Genomic DNA, 16,142 nt, shown 5'->3' with positions numbered 1-16,142 from the left:
GTGTTCTGACCCTCTGTTTTGTAACCTGACCTTGTTCCTGTGCCGCCTGCCTATTGACCTTCTGCTACGCTCCTGACCTCGCATCTGTTCTGCCTGCCCTGATCTTCTGCTATCCCAACGACGAGTTGCCTGCATCCTCCGGTGCCATGTATCTCCTATGTGGTCGAGTAGTGTCAGGCGTAGCGACCTGGGTGCTGCCTGCCACAGCAAGTCCATCCTGCTTTGCGGCGGGCTCTGGTGAAAACCAGCGGCACCTTAGACTCCGCTCCCTGACACTGCCCAAGTCATCATCCACACAGGTACAGCGAATCCACTATACCGTGACTGTTACAGTAACATTGCTATATCTATTATGCAGCCAGGTATAAACAGGCACTTAAAGGGGTACTCCGCCCCTAGACATCTTATCCCCTATCCAAAGGATAGGGGATAAGATGTCTGATCGCGGGGGCTCCCGCCTCTGGGGACCCCAGCGATCTCCGTGCTGCACCGGGCGTTTGTTTAGAGCGAAGCGTCGAGCGAAGTGTGCTCCGTGCACCGGATGTCTGGGGTGCCGCAGTCGAGATTGCGTGGGTCCCCTGTGGCAGGACCCCTGCAATCAGACAACTTATATTCCCTAGATGTCTAGGGGCGGAGTACCCCTTTAAGGATCAGAAGATTTTTTTATTTTTTTTAACCCCTGATCATTCCAGAGATGATAACTTTCTTTTTTTTTTTAAACATGATTGTAGGTTTGTAACACAAGTTACATTTATTTCCACTATAGTGGGTTATATGTACAGTGTTTCCTTTATATTGACCTATATTAAAGCGGAAATGCAAATATATATATTTTTTGGATATATTTGTTGCATAGGACTTCAAAATTACATGTGACCAATCGGCCTTCATGTGTGTTTATAGAGAGGATTTATCAAAACCTGTGCAGATGAAAAGTGGAGCAGTTGCCATAGCAACCAATGATATAACTTCTTTCATTTTGAAAAGTCTCTGAAAAATGAAAGAAGCGATCTGATTGGTTGCCATGGGCAACTGCACAGGTTTTCATAAATCTTCTGAAATGTTTATAAAATAAAGAGCATAATCAGCTGCTGTATAACACAGAGGAAGTTGTGTAGTTCTTTCTACTCTGACCACAGTGCTCTCTGCTGATACCTCTGTCCATGTCAGGAACTGTCCATAGCAAACCTATCCTTCTCTGAACAGTTCCTGACATGGACAGAGGTGTCAGAAGAGAGCACTGTGGTCAGACTGGAAAGAACTACACAACTTCCTCTGGAGCATATAGCAGCTGATAAGTACTGGAAGGATTAAGATTTTTAAATAGAATTATTTTACAAACCTGTATAACTTTCTGGCATCAGCTGATTTGAATTTTTTTCTCCACCAGAGTACCCCTTTAAAGAAATACTCCACTGAAAAACATTTTCTTTTAAATCAACTGGTGTCAGAAAGTTAAACAGATTTCTAAATGATTTCTATAAAAATATCTTAATCCTTCCAGTACTTATCAGCTGCTGTATGTTCCACAAGTTTTTCTTTTTGAATTTCCATTCGGTCTGACCCCAGTGCTCCCTGCTGACACCTCTTTCTATTTTAGGAACTGTCCAGAGTAGGAGAAAATCCCCATAGCAAACCTCTCCTGCTCTGGACAGTTCCTGACATGGACAGAGGTGTCAGCAGAGAGCACTGTGATCAGACAGAAAGAAAATTCAAAAAGAAAATAACTAAAAGCCTCATGATTTTCAGGAACTCTGCTTGCTGTTAGTGAATCTAAACTCATCTTATGTATACTGCTAACTACTGTTCTTGTAAAAAAAAAAATTACTTTTTGCCATAGAGCAGTGTTTTCCAAACAATGTGTCTCCAGCTGTTGCAAAACTACAACTCTCAGTGTGCCCGGACAGCCAAAGGCTGTCCGGGCACGCTGGGAGTTGTACTTTTGCAACAGCTGGAGGCACACCGTTTGGAAAACACTGTGAGGCTGTTAAAAAAAAAAAGTCTCCAAAAATGTCACAAATACTACACAAAGGTTTTTTTTCTTTTAAGCCAAAAAATCCTGTGGCCAGATGTTAGCTGCAAGTCAATAGGGATTTATTAAACGGCATAGGCACCTGTTTTTTTTTGCACCCCTCTTTTTGGCGTTTTTTTTAAATTGTTTTTGGGCTCAGTGGGCAGTTTTCAAAATTCGCAACATGTTTAAACCATGGTGGTTTTTTTTCACTAAAACCTTGGCGTTTCTCTAACATAGAAATCTACGAGAGTGACAAACCGACATTAAAAAAGCCGACGCAGGTTTTACATTGGCGTTTTTTCGCTTTTTTTTTTTATAATTTAGGAGTTCAAAAACCGGGTGGACACAGGAACAGGACAAAAATAGTAAAAAATAGCAAAGGAATAAAAACAGTTTTTACACAAAGGAAAAAAAAATGATTCCTGTGGTTTTTTTTTCCCGGACAAAAGTTAAATTTCGCCTCATAGAGACACGACAATAGTTTTTATTGGTCAGGGTCTGGGTACTGAGACCCCCACTGATCGCTAGAGTGATGCTTTGTTCTGGCACAGTGTGAGAGTTGTAGTTTTGCAACAGCTGGAGAGCAACGGGTTAGGGAACACTGTCCTAGCATAAACGGGGGGGGGTCACAGAACATTAAAGGAGAACTTCAGACCATAAAAATTGTCCCCCATAGTGCCGGCAGTAAAAAAATAAAGGTGTACATACCTTCCTCCGCTCCCCCGGGGCCTCCGGTAACCAACTCGGCCAGCGATAGGCTGAGCGGCAGTGTGAAAACGCTTCAGGACACACAATTCTTAACTACACCGGCACCTGCGGCCGGGGACGAAAATGTCACACTGCCGCTCAGCCTATCGCCGGCCGAGTCGGACTGCGCTGCGGCTGGTGATTGGCTGATTCATCCGACCACCGGCAACGAGGAAGTGGATTGCGGCGGAGACCGGAGCCGGTTACCGGAGGCCCCGGGGGAGCGGAGGAAGGTATGTACATCTTTATTTTTTTACTGCCGGCACTATGGGGGACAATTTTTATGGTCTGGAGTTCTCCTTTAACTCTTAACCTACAAGTCATAGTGCGGAAAAACAAAAACTAAAAAAACTGGAAAGACATGCAAGAATTGGAAAAAAAAAAAAATTTAAAAATTGAGCTGCAACTTTTACTATGCTATTCCTGAATGACCTCCTTGTACCCTATAAACCATTGCACCCTGATTATTAGCAGACGCCCTTTCTATAGCAATACTTGGGGTTGTCACCTCAGCTGTGGACCCCAGAATGATCCTTCTTGCACCCTATAAATAGAGTTGCCACCTGGCCGGTATTTTACCGCCACAGCCGGTATTTTGGCCACCCTGCCGGTATTTTTTATATTAAAAATGCCGACAATGCAATGTATTTATCCAACAAATCCTTCAACTCCCAGGAATGTTGCACCATAACCTATATCAGTGTTTCCCAACCAGAGCACCTCCAGCTGTTGCAAAACTACAACTACCAGCATTGTAGTTTTGCAACAGCTGGAGGCAGTCCGGGTTGGAAAACACTGACCTATACCATATACTACTATATAGTCCAACATGCTGGGAGTTGTAGTTTTCGTTTGGGGCAGCTGATGAGCTACAGGCTGTATCAGGGCATGTTGGGAGTTGTAGTTTAGCAACAGCTGGAGGCACCCTGGGTTGGAAAACACTGACCTATACTATATACCACTATATAGTCCAACATGCTGAGAGTTGTAGTTTTTTCCTTTGGGGCAGCTGATGAGCCACAGGCTGTATTAGGGCATGCTGGGAGTTGTAGTTTTGCAACAGCTGGAGGCAACCCGGTTTGGAAAACACTGACCTATCCTATATACTACTATATATATATTGCACCCTGATTATTAGCAGACACCTCACCTATAAACCATTGCACCCTGATTATTAGCAGACACCCTACCTATAAACCATTGCACCCTGATTATTAGCAGACACCCCACCTATAAACCACTGCACCCTGATTATTAGCAGACACCCCACCTATAAACCATTGCACCCTGATTATTAGCAGACACCCCACCTATAAACCATTGCACCCTGATTATTAGCAGACACCCTACCTATAAACCACTGCACCCTGATTATTAGCAGACACCCTACCTATAGACCACTGCACCCTGATTATTAGCAGACACCCCACCTATAAACCACTGCACCCTGATTATTAGCAGACACCCGACCTATAAACCATTGCACCCTGATTATTAGCAGACACCCCACCTATAAACCACTGCACCCTGATTATTAGCAGACACCCCACCTATAGACCATTGCACCCTGATTATTAGCAGACACCCCACCTATAAACCACTGCACCCTGATTATTAGCAGACACCCGACCTATAAACCATTGCACCCTGATTATTAGCAGACACCCCACGTATAAACCATTGCACCCTGATTATTAGCAGACACCCTACCTATAAACCATTGCACCCTGATTATTAGCAGACACCCCACCTATAAACCACTGCACCCTGATTATTAGCAGACACCCCACCTATAAACCATTGCACCCTGATTATTAGCAGACACCCCACCTATAAACCATTGCACCCTGATTATTAGCAGACACCCTACCTATAAACCACTGCACCCTGATTATTAGCAGACACCCTACCTATAGACCACTGCACCCTGATTATTAGCAGACACCCCACCTATAAACCACTGCACCCTGATTATTAGCAGACACCCGACCTATAAACCATTGAACCCTGATTATTAGCAGACACCCCACCTATAGACCATTGCACCCTGATTATTAGCAGACACCCCACCTATAAACCACTGCACCCTGATTATTAGCAGACACCCGACCTATAAACCATTGCACCCTGATTATTAGCAGACACCCCACGTATAAACCATTGCACCCTGATCATTAGCAGACACCCTACCTATAAACCATTGCACCCTGATTATTAGCAGACATCCTACCTATAAACCATTGCACCCTGATTATTAGCAGACACCCTACCTATAAACCACTGCACCCTGATTATGAGCAGACACCCTACCTATAAACCACTGCACCCTGATTATTAGCAGACACCCTACCTATAAACCACTGCACCCTGATTATTAGCAGACACCCCACCTATAAACCATTGCACCCTGATTATTAGCAGACACCCTACCTATAAACCATTGCACCCTGATTATTAGCAGACACCCTACCTATAAACCATTGCACCCTGATTATTAGCAGACACCCCACCTATAAACCACTGCACCCTGATTATTAGCAGACACCCCACCTATAAACCACTGCACCCTGATTATTAGCAGACACCCGACCTATAAACCATTGCACCCTGATTATTAGCAGACACCCCACCTATAAACCATTGCACCCTGATTATTAGCAGACACCCTACCTATAAACCATTGCACCCTGATTATTAGCAGACACCCTACCTATAAACCCCTGCACCCTGATTATTAGCAGACACCCCACCTATAAACCATTGCACCCTGATTATTAGCAGACATCCTACCTATAAACCATTGCACCCTGATTATTAGCAGACATCCTACCTATAAACCATTGCACCCTGATTATTAGCAGACACCCCACCTATAAACCATTGCACCCTGATTATTAGCAGACACCCCACCTATAAACCACTGCACCCTGATTATTAGCAGACACCCCACCTATAAACCACTGCACCCTGATTATTAGCAGACACCCTACCTATAAACCACTGCACCCTGATTATTAGCAGACACCCTACCTATAAACCACTGCACCCTGATTATTAGCAGACACCCTACCTATAAACCATTGCACCCTGATTATTAGCAGACACCCCACCTATAGACCATTGCACCCTGATTATTAGCAGACACCCTACCTATAGACCATTGCACCCTGATTATTAGCAGACACCCTACCTATAAACCACTGCACCCTGATTATTAGCAGACACCCTACCTATAAACCATTGCACCCTGATTATTAGCAGACACCCTACCTATAAACCACTGCACCCTGATTATTAGCAGACACCCTACCTATAAACCATTGAACCCTGATTATTAGCAGACACCCCACCTATAAACCACTGCACCCTGATTATTAGCAGACACCCCACCTATAAACCCTTGCACCCTGATTATTAGCAGACACCCCACCTATAAACCCTTGCACCCTGATTATTAGCAGACACCCCACCTATAAACCATTGCACCCTGATTATTAGCAGACACCCCACCTATAAACCATTGCACCCTGATTATTAGCAGACACCCCACCTATAAACCATTGCACCCTGATTATTAGCAGACATCCTACCTATAAACCATTGCACCCTGATTATTAGCAGACACCCTACCTATAAACCACTGCACCCTGATTATTAGCAGACACCCCACCTATAAACCATTGCACCCTGATTATTAGCAGACACCCTACCTATAAACCATTGCACCCTGATTATTAGCAGACACCCTACCTATAAACCATTGCACCCTGATTATTAGCAGACACCCCACCTATAAACCACTGCACCCTGATTATTAGCAGACATCCCACCTATAAACCATTGCACCCTGATTATAAGCAGACACCCTACCTATAAACCCTTGCACCCTGATTATTAGCAGACATCCCACCTATAAACCATTGCACCCTGATTATTAGCAGACACCCCACCTATAAACCCTTGCACCCTGATTATTAGCAGACATCCCACCTATAAACCATTGCACCCTGATTATTAGCAGACACCCTACCTATAAACCATTGCACCCTGATTATTAGCAGACACCCCACCTATAAACCATTGCACCCTGATTATTAGCAGACATCCTACCTATAAACCATTGCACCCTGATTATTAGCAGACACCCCACCTATAAACCATTGCACCCTGATTATAAGCAGACACCCTTTCTATAGCAATACTTGGGGTGGTCACCTCCGCTGAGGACCCCATCCAGGGTGAGCTGGCTGCATGTCGGGAGACATAGGGGGAGGGGTCTGGTGACGTCACGACCCAGCTTACTTAGCCTGGCTGTGTGTGTGCGCTGCTCTGCAGAGGGGTAGAGTTAGTTGGAGACCCCGGAGGAGTGGAGCCCTGTCGGGCTGTCACAGGCGGCTCCTGGAGAGCGGAGGTGCGATATGCTGCAGGCTGGACCTTGATCGCTTGGAGTTGGCGGAGTGTTGCGGGATTTGTAGCCGTGTCTGTGGATGTTGTAGCGGGCAGGATGAAGACCCTTATGGCCACCTCCGAGCACAGCTCCCCCCGGCGCAAGGACAAGTGCGAGGCTGAGTCCGAGCGCCAGAGGACCCGGGAGCGCCTGGAAGCCACCCTGGCGGGGCTCGGGGAGCTGGCACACCTGCGGCACCGGCAGGAGACCCTGGTGAAGGCTGCGCTCTGCCCGCCCATGGCCACTGATGCCCCGGCTATAAAAGGGGACAGTCCCCGGAGTCTGGAGGAAAGGTTCCTGGAGGAGAACATCCTGCTGCTCAAGAAGCAATTGGTGGGTGAAGGGGATCTGTATGCCATATAACGGGGGGCATACGACGGATTGGGGCTTGTATGCCATATAACGGGTATACAGAGGGGGCATACGATGGATTGGGGGTTGTATGCCATATAACAGGGGTATACAGGAGGGGGCATAAGATGGATTGTGGGGTTGTATGCCATATAACAGGGGGCATACGATGGATTGGGGGTTGTATGCTATATAACGGGTATACAGGAGGGGGCATAAGATGGATTGTGGGGTTGTATGCCATATAACAGGGGGCATACGATGGATTGGGGGTTGTATGCCATATAACGGTATACAGAGGGGGCATACGATGGATTGGGGGTTGTATGCCATATAACGGGTATACAGGAGGGGGCATAAGATGGATTGTGGGGTTGTATGCCATATAACAGGGGGCATATGATGGATTGGGGGTTGTATGCCATATAACGGTATACAGAGGGGGCATACGATGGATTGGGGGGTTGAATGCCATATAACAGGGGGCATACGATGGATTGGGGATTGTATGCCATATAACGGGGTATACAGGAGGGGGCATACGATGGAATGGGGCTTGTATGCCATATAACGGGGTATACAGGAGGGGGCATACGATGCATTGGGGGTTGTATGCCATATAACAGGGGGTATACAGGAGGGGGCATATGATGGATTGGGGGTTGTATGCCATAAACCTAGGATAGTATACAATACAGGGGATTTATACTGTAGAAGGATCTCAGTGCCATATAAAGGGGGGGGGGGATATTATACAAGGGTCTTACAGGAGATATATACTGTAGAAGGAGATATATACTGTAGAAGGAGCTCAGTGCCATATAAAGAGGGGAGGGGGGTATTATACAAGGGTCTTACAGGAGATATATACTGTAGAAGGAGCTCAGTGCCATATAAAGAGGAGGGTATACTATACAAGGGACTTATAGGAGATAATAGGAGATATATACTGTAGAAGGATCTCTGAGCCATATAAAGGGGGGGTATACTATACAAGGGTCTTGCAGGAGATATATACTGTAGAAGGAGCTCAGTGCCATATAAAGAGGGGTATACAATACAGTGGACTTATAGGAGATATATACTGTAGAAGGATCTCTGAGCCATATAAAGGGGGGGGGGGGTATATTATACAAGGGTCTTATAGGAGATATATACTGTAGACGGATCTCAGAGCCATATAAAGGGGAGGTATGCACATTCGCTGTATTGGGATCTATATGCCATAAAGCTAGACAGGGTATACAATACTGGAGTCTTACAGGAGGGGGTACACCATTCAGACTATCACCCAGGGGGTGCACTGGTAGGATCCACATGCCATACAAGAGAGGTGTAGGTATGCTATATTGGGGGCTTACAAGAGGGAGTGAGTATTCAATGTATTGGGATTTTTAAATACTAAAAGGATGGGTATACTATACGGGGGTCGTAGAGAAGTAGGGGGTGCACTAGGTTAGGACCTTTATGGCATTAAAGAGGGGGAGGGTAGAATACAGGGGTCTTAAAGGAGAGACACTGCATCCAATTGTCATACACTTATGGCTTTAGAAGTCCTAACACAAAGGAGATTGGGATTGCATAGGCTCTCTATGGCATAAAAAAGAGCATATCCCATAATGGGTTCTTACAGGAGGACGCAGACACGGTATTATGATCTCTATAAGATAATAGGGGTAACTACTATAGTATAGTCTAATGAGAAGGGGTTATTCACTGTATAAGGGTCTTGCCGTAGACTGTAAGGACGTCACACTATACCAGGATTTGCAGCTTGCAGCGTATTGACTGCACTAGGGTAGAGGTCTATATGAATATTAATGCCGGGACACGTGTAACAGGCAGGATATAGGTTTTTTTAGGAACACCTCTGTATGGCAGCATCATAGTCCATGAAATCCAAAACTAAATGTATTGATCAATGGGGAAATGCAGAATGTAATAATTCTGTTTTATTTTAAATGAGTGACACTATAGAGCGTATTCTAGAGCAGTGTTTCCCAAGCAGGGTGCCTCCAGCTGTTGCAAAACTACAACTCCCATCATGCCCGGACAGCCGAAGGCTGTCCGGACATGCTGGGAGTTGTAGTTTTGCAACAGCTGGGGGCACCCTGGTTGGGAAACACTGTTCTAGGGGCTGCATTCTGTAAATAGACTTTGGGATATATTATGGGAATAGGAGGTTGGTGCGGTGCATAGAATACAGCAGAGGACTGCATTGTGTAGAATAGAAGCATATAATGGGACAGAAGCAGATAGAAAGACATTGTCGAAGAAGTAGCGTCTGTCGATTGCCCATACTACTCTCTAATAATCTGTGGGGCAGGGGTATAGTATAGTGTTAGATTTCTATTATTTTGATTTCTATTAGATTTCTATTATGCTGTACTGTTTGGTACATTATGAAGAACAATGATCTTTATGATGTAAAGCCTTGGTTGCGTGTTGCTCAGTCTGGGTTCTCAGTGACCCCCCCTGTCCCCACATGATCCTTTTCAGTTGTTCCCCATGTAATCCTAAGGTTAGCCCTGACGCCCAGCAGTCCTGCACATGGAGCTGCTAAAGCCAGAGGGGCTGTAATATGACCATTTGGAGAATTTGTGCCTCCGGCGTTACAACGAAAGATGAATTTTTTTTTTTTTTTTTTAAGTAAATTGTATAACACATGTCGTGGAAATAATAGACTGGGGCAGGCGGAATAATTTTGGCATAACGGTTCAGAGGTATTTTAGTTAAATAAGGAGACCTTATTTGGGAATAAATAAGATGGAGACACCAGGGGGCGCTCTGGATGTGTGATGTTGGCTGCTGGTCTCCTCTGTGCTATAAGGCTCCTTTGCCTGTGTTGTGTGCCTTTAGGCGCTTCTCTCAGTAGGGTCCTGTGTCGGCTGAAAGGAGGGCAAACATAAGACAATCGGCTCCTTCAGCATCTAGGATTGATTTATTTGTCTTTTACGACAATCTATCATTTATAAACAAGCAGCTTCTTATACAGTCGGGAATTTCTGTGACTATCTTACATGTTATAGTGCTGCCTGTCATGTGTAAATGGGAACTCTCTATCAGTGGTCTGAAACTGTGGCCCTCCAGATGTTGCAAAACTTCAACTCCCAGCATGCCCGGACAGCCGTTGGCTGTCCGGGCAGGCTGGGAGTTGAAGTTTTGCAACATCTGGAGGGCCACAGTTTCAGACCACTGCTGTATACGGATATGGATGAGGGTATGATTAATTATGAGGAACTTGGGCATCATGCACATGGCAAAGCCTTAGGGTGCATTCACACCACGTTTTTGCAATACAGTTCCCGTATCAGGTTTTTGATGAAAAACTGATTCCTCAAAATCGGACTAAACTGTATCAAAACGTGTAGACAAATTTGAATCCGTATACAGTTAAAAACCGTATAGGGTTAAAAAATGAAGTCCGTTTGCATCCATTTTTAAGAAAAAAACGTATACTTGTTTGATTGAAATTCCAAGAAAAAAAACTGAGCAAAGTCAAAAACCGTATGGGGTGAAAACCGGATGGAACCGTACGCACATACAGTTCTGTACGGCTCCCATTGACTCCCATGAAAAAAAAAAATAAAATAAATAAATATACGGTTTAATACAGTTTTTCACCCGGACCAAAAACCGTGGTAGGCTACGGCTTTGGGTACAGGAAAAACTGGCAAAACCGTATAAGACGCAAAACAGACACAACCGGATGCATCATTTGGTATACGGTTTTCAATGGAGAGTCAATGCATACGGTTTTCAATATGGTTCCGTACGGTTTTCACATAGAAAATGTATACGGGAACTGTACGGCAAAAACGTGGTGTGAATGCAGCCTTACGGCGGCATACAGATTCCCTGCAGCTCCATACTAAGGGTTTGTGCTGTGCGCTGCTATATGGTGCCACAGTACAGAACGGTAAGGCTGGGTTCACACCACGTTTTTGCAATACAGTTCCCTTACGAGGTTTTTGATAAAAAATGGATTCCTCAAAACCGGACTAAACTGTATCAAAACTTGTGTACACATTTTAATCCGTATACGGTTTGAAAATGATGTCCGGTTGCATCCGTTTTTTTTTTAAGAAAAAAAGTATACGTTTTTAACTTTTCATTCCATTATGAATAAAGTTTCACTGGTTTGATTGAAATTCCAAGAAAAAAAACTGTGCAAGGTTAAAAACCGCATGGTGAAAACCAGATGGAACCGTACGCACATACGGTTCTGTACTGTTCCCATTGACTCCCATGTTAAAAAAGTATACGTTTCAATACGGGTTTTCACCCGGACCAAAAACAGTGGTAGGCTGCGGTTTTGGGTTCGGGAAAAAACCTGACAAAACTTTACTGGATGCAAAATGGACACAACCTGATGCATCTTTTGACATATGGTTTTCAATACGTTTCCATACGGTTTTCAAATTGAAAACGATATATGGGAAATGTATTGCAAAAACGTGGTGTGAACCCAGCCTTACAGATAAATTCTGCTCTGAAATTAATGCTTCTAGGGTAGAATAAATCTGTAATATTGAAAAAAAAATGTATGTAAAACTGGAAGCATGCATATTCCCTGCAGCTCCATACTAAGGGTACGTTCACACGAGCGGATTTACAGCGTATTTTACGCTGCGGATCTGCTGGTGAAGGCCCCGCTCTATGATGTCTTTACATGTGCATGCTCGTCGCGGCAATACGCCGCGACGAGCAGACACACTGCAGCAATGTGCGTGGCGTACTCGCACATCGTGGCCGCTCTCCCCGCTCTGAGCTAGGCAGAGAGCTCCCGCGATGTGCGCGGTTTACTGCGACTCACACATCGCAGTGTGTCTGCTCATAGCAGGGTATTGCCACTACGAGCAGACACATGTAAAGACATCATAGACTGGGCCTTCACCAACGGATCCGCAGCGAAATACGCTGCAACAATCCGCTCGTGTGAACGTACCTTAAGAGTCTGTAGTCACTTAGTGCTGTTATATGGTGCTTCCATACCGGCATGTGACGGTATATGTCCCCATAGGCTTATGAAGGTGCTGTATTGTGGTTCCCTAGAACTCTAAGGTCCTAAATCCTAATGCTTGTTCAGGGAAAAAAGAACAAAATAAAAACTTTCCATGAATGGTATTACCGATGCTCAAATAACGTCGCACTCCTGTAGTTGTGTAGAGTAGTTTGTCCTAACAGGGTGGTGCTACGATAAGGCAGACATTTTTGCCCGTCTAGATGTGGTATCTGGTTCTTATCCAACTTCAATTGTCACACTCCTGCATGTGTGTGTTAGGGATTTGGCCATTTTATCTGTGGTACAATACAGAACTTTGTGTCTTTTATTTGCTACAAACGTCTAAATATTTTTGTTTTGTATATTTCCATAGAACTGCTTGAGAAAGAGGGATGCTGGCCTGTTAACCCAACTACACGAGCTGGACAAACAGATCAATGACTTAAAAATAGACGTCGAGAAGACAACTGAAGAGCATTTGGAAACTGATAGCCGTCCCAGTTCAGGTAAATTATTTAATTATTTTTTCTCCAAATTTCTTAGTTTATTTACTTTTTTTAAAATTTAATATATATTTTTTTTCTATTTTGTATGTAAAATTCTAATTGATGAGCTCACGTCAATTTTAATTGTAGACATTTTGGGTTGTCAAAGTGTAACGTAAGGCAATAGTGGTCATTCAAGTAACACATTGTGAGAACTAAACTATCTAAAAAAATAAAACCCTATACACTGTCATTTGGCATTTCTTTTAAGAGTGTAATAACTTTGTTCAGACATGAATAGTGAAGTCTATCAATTCTGTGGTACATCTGCAATGAATTTTCCCTGAGAATGGTGTTTTTTTTTATTTTTAGGATTTTATGAGTTGAGTGATGGGACATCGGGATCTCTTTCCAACTCCTCCAACTCGGTCTTCAGTGAATGTTTATCCAGCTGTCAGTCTAGCACCTGCTTTTGCAGCCCCCTCGAAGCATCATTAAACATCCCAGATGGTCAACCAAGATCAGCAGGTAAGGTTTTCTCCTACCTTACTTCCCCCATCTACAGTTTTGGTTGTTCTAATAAGTTATAAAGAGAAGACTATGCTTACAGTTGTGTCCGTTGTTATAACCTTGTTTTGTCTTCATTTTCTAATTTAAAACCCTTTCAATATAAGGGGTCAATTACTTTAAGACGAGACTACAACCAAAATGTTTTTTGCCCTCCCAGTATAAGCATGGGGAGTGTAAAAGGCTGCCCCGCTCCCTTCTCTTATCGGGCACTCTGTTTTCACAAGAAGATGCTGGTTCCAGTCCCTGCTGCATTGCTGATTCACATAGAGCTTGCTGTGTGGACCGAAAATAACTTTGCCAGTGAGACCCTTAATGAGTCTCATAGTTACATAAAGAAAGGGACTTCCAGTGCGCACACAAACCCAGAGGGAATTAACTGGAGCAGCAGGAATCCAAAACTGTGTCCTATCAGGAAAATGAAGGGCCTGATAATGGGAAAAGGGGTCGCTGTTTACCCTAACCATGCTTATGCTGGAGTGGCCCCTTAAGACACTGATTCTTGGAGGTCTACTATGGGAGGTGGTCATGAGGAGAATTTGGTTAAACGTAACCAGTGTAAGCAATGAGAATTAATATTAGTGGGAATTTTATTCAGTATCCTGTTTATGGGGTTGTCTAATTCTAAGAAGTGATCCAACATCCAAAGAATAGGAGATAAATAGCTGATTGATGGGGTCTGACTGCAGGAGTGCAACATGGGGCTTAATGTTCGGAATCGCAATGTGCTTCACTCATTCTAGGGACAACTTTCTCCCCATTTTTGGGATTGGTTGTGGTCCCATACCGCGGCCGATCTGCTTGTTCTTTTCTACTTAGTTTACATAAAAAAATACTCCTTTTATGATTTTCATTTTAGAATGCTTTATTGTACTTGAAATAGTAAAACCCGAGTTGGTAATACTGTGTTTTTTTTTTTTTTTCTCCATTTCAGAAGACTTCTTTGAATGGTTGGACTATAGAGAAGGCCAGTGTGAAAGTACAGGAACTGTGCGTCGCTCCTTTTCGGCACCCCATTCTAATACCACTGAAGTTGTTGCTGATGTACATCCCAAGTACCAGTGTGATCTCGTCTCCAAAAATGGCAATGACATATACAGATATCCAAGCCCTCTCCATGCTGTAGCCGTGCAGAGTCCCATGTTTTTATTATCTATGATGGGCAATGTAAAAGCAGAGGAAGAGGCTGAAATGGGTGCAAATATGAATGACTCTTTAGTGCCTGAACTGGACTCCCTAAAACATGAAGACTCTTCTCAACAGAGTAGTTTTTGCCCTGCGCCTCTACCTTCCAGTAAAAAATTGGATGGCTACATTTTAGGCATAATTCAGAAAAAATCACATCCCGTACGGACTAACAAACCCAGAACCAGTGTAAATGTAGACCCGGGAAAAGGCATTTTACGACATGGGAGTATATGTGTCAAACAGACTGGTGGCATCTCTCATAACAGCACCACTAACATGAAGAATCCTAAACAGCCATGTTTACATTCCTCTGGAGTAACCTCTGTGGATAATAGCACTTACCCGTCTCTTAAACAGTGCGCTAAAGAATCTCAAAGTGAACAGCTGGAAAGTAAAAAGATGCCTTCAGTCCTGAGTTACCAACCTGGTAATATTACTGAAATTCAAAGCCAAAACAATTCATGGAACTCTGTGAAGCCGGTCTGTCAAAACCTTGGAAGGGGCCCTGTGGTTGGAACATCAAATATTCCCAAAGAACTGCATGTAAATCCCTTGCCTTCCAGCAATCCCTTCCCAAACATTTCCAATCCACTTTGTAATGGATCTCCCAAGGAACCACTCGCTACCCTCCCTCTTCCTCAGGAGGTTAAAATTGTGCCACCACCACCAAAAAGGATTTCACCCAAAAATACTATTAACTCTTATAATGGATCATCTCATGATGAGAGACCTCCATTAGACTTCAAGAGTGAAGGTTCCTCTTCTCAGAGCTTAGATGAAGGACTGTTGGTCAATGCACACTATATTCCCGCACAGCAACAGGGTGTTAAACTGCATAAAAGTACCAAAAATGTAAAGCTTGTTAAGAGCTCAACGCTAAAACACAAGTCAAATGTAGTGAATGTTATGGAACATGGCTCTCAGACTTTGAAGGACAAGGGTAAGGTTGTAACAAAGAAATGTAGGTTCCCAGATGACTTGGAGGTAACTAAAAAAGTTAGGAAGGTTTCTCCGAGAGGTAAAAAGATTGTTCATTCGCAAGTAGAGACTGGAGTTGTAGGTAAAAATCCAGGGGGAAGCAAGTCTGTCAATAAGCCTCATGGACATGCAAAAGATGTGGTTTTGGCTAAGCCTAGACATAAAAGAGGAGACTATCGAAGGTGGAAGTCATCAGCTGAGATATCTTACGAAGAGGCTTTACGAAGAGCAAGACGGCGAAACCAGAGAGAAATTCTTGGTGTTTATGGTCAAGTTCCTGTTCCATATGCTAGCCCGTATACCTACATAGCTAGTGACTCTGAGTATTCGGCAGAATGTGAGTCTTTGTTTCATTCCACT

At 43.9% G+C, this 16,142-nt stretch overlaps 1 protein-coding gene across 1 annotated transcript in view; it reads left to right on the top strand.

Moving 5' to 3' along the window:
• The first annotated feature begins 7,073 nt into the window (after nt 1-7,073).
• DACT1 (dishevelled binding antagonist of beta catenin 1) overlaps nt 7,074-16,142 on the top strand; it is a 10,010-nt gene continuing 941 nt past the window's right edge. Inside the window, exons 1-4 of the mRNA XM_056546823.1 lie at nt 7,074-7,541; nt 12,938-13,070; nt 13,422-13,577; nt 14,551-16,142. The exon at nt 14,551-16,142 is cut by the window's right edge and continues 941 nt beyond it. Coding sequence (XP_056402798.1) covers nt 7,266-7,541; nt 12,938-13,070; nt 13,422-13,577; nt 14,551-16,142 — 2,157 coding nt within the window. The 5' untranslated portion in view covers nt 7,074-7,265. The remainder of the gene's footprint in view (nt 7,542-12,937; nt 13,071-13,421; nt 13,578-14,550) is intronic.

The sequence above is a fragment of the Hyla sarda genome, chromosome 11 (genome assembly GCF_029499605.1).
Source record: "Hyla sarda isolate aHylSar1 chromosome 11, aHylSar1.hap1, whole genome shotgun sequence".
NCBI lineage: Eukaryota > Metazoa > Chordata > Amphibia > Anura > Hylidae > Hyla > Hyla sarda.
This window is presented reverse-complemented; position numbering and strand designations above follow the sequence as displayed.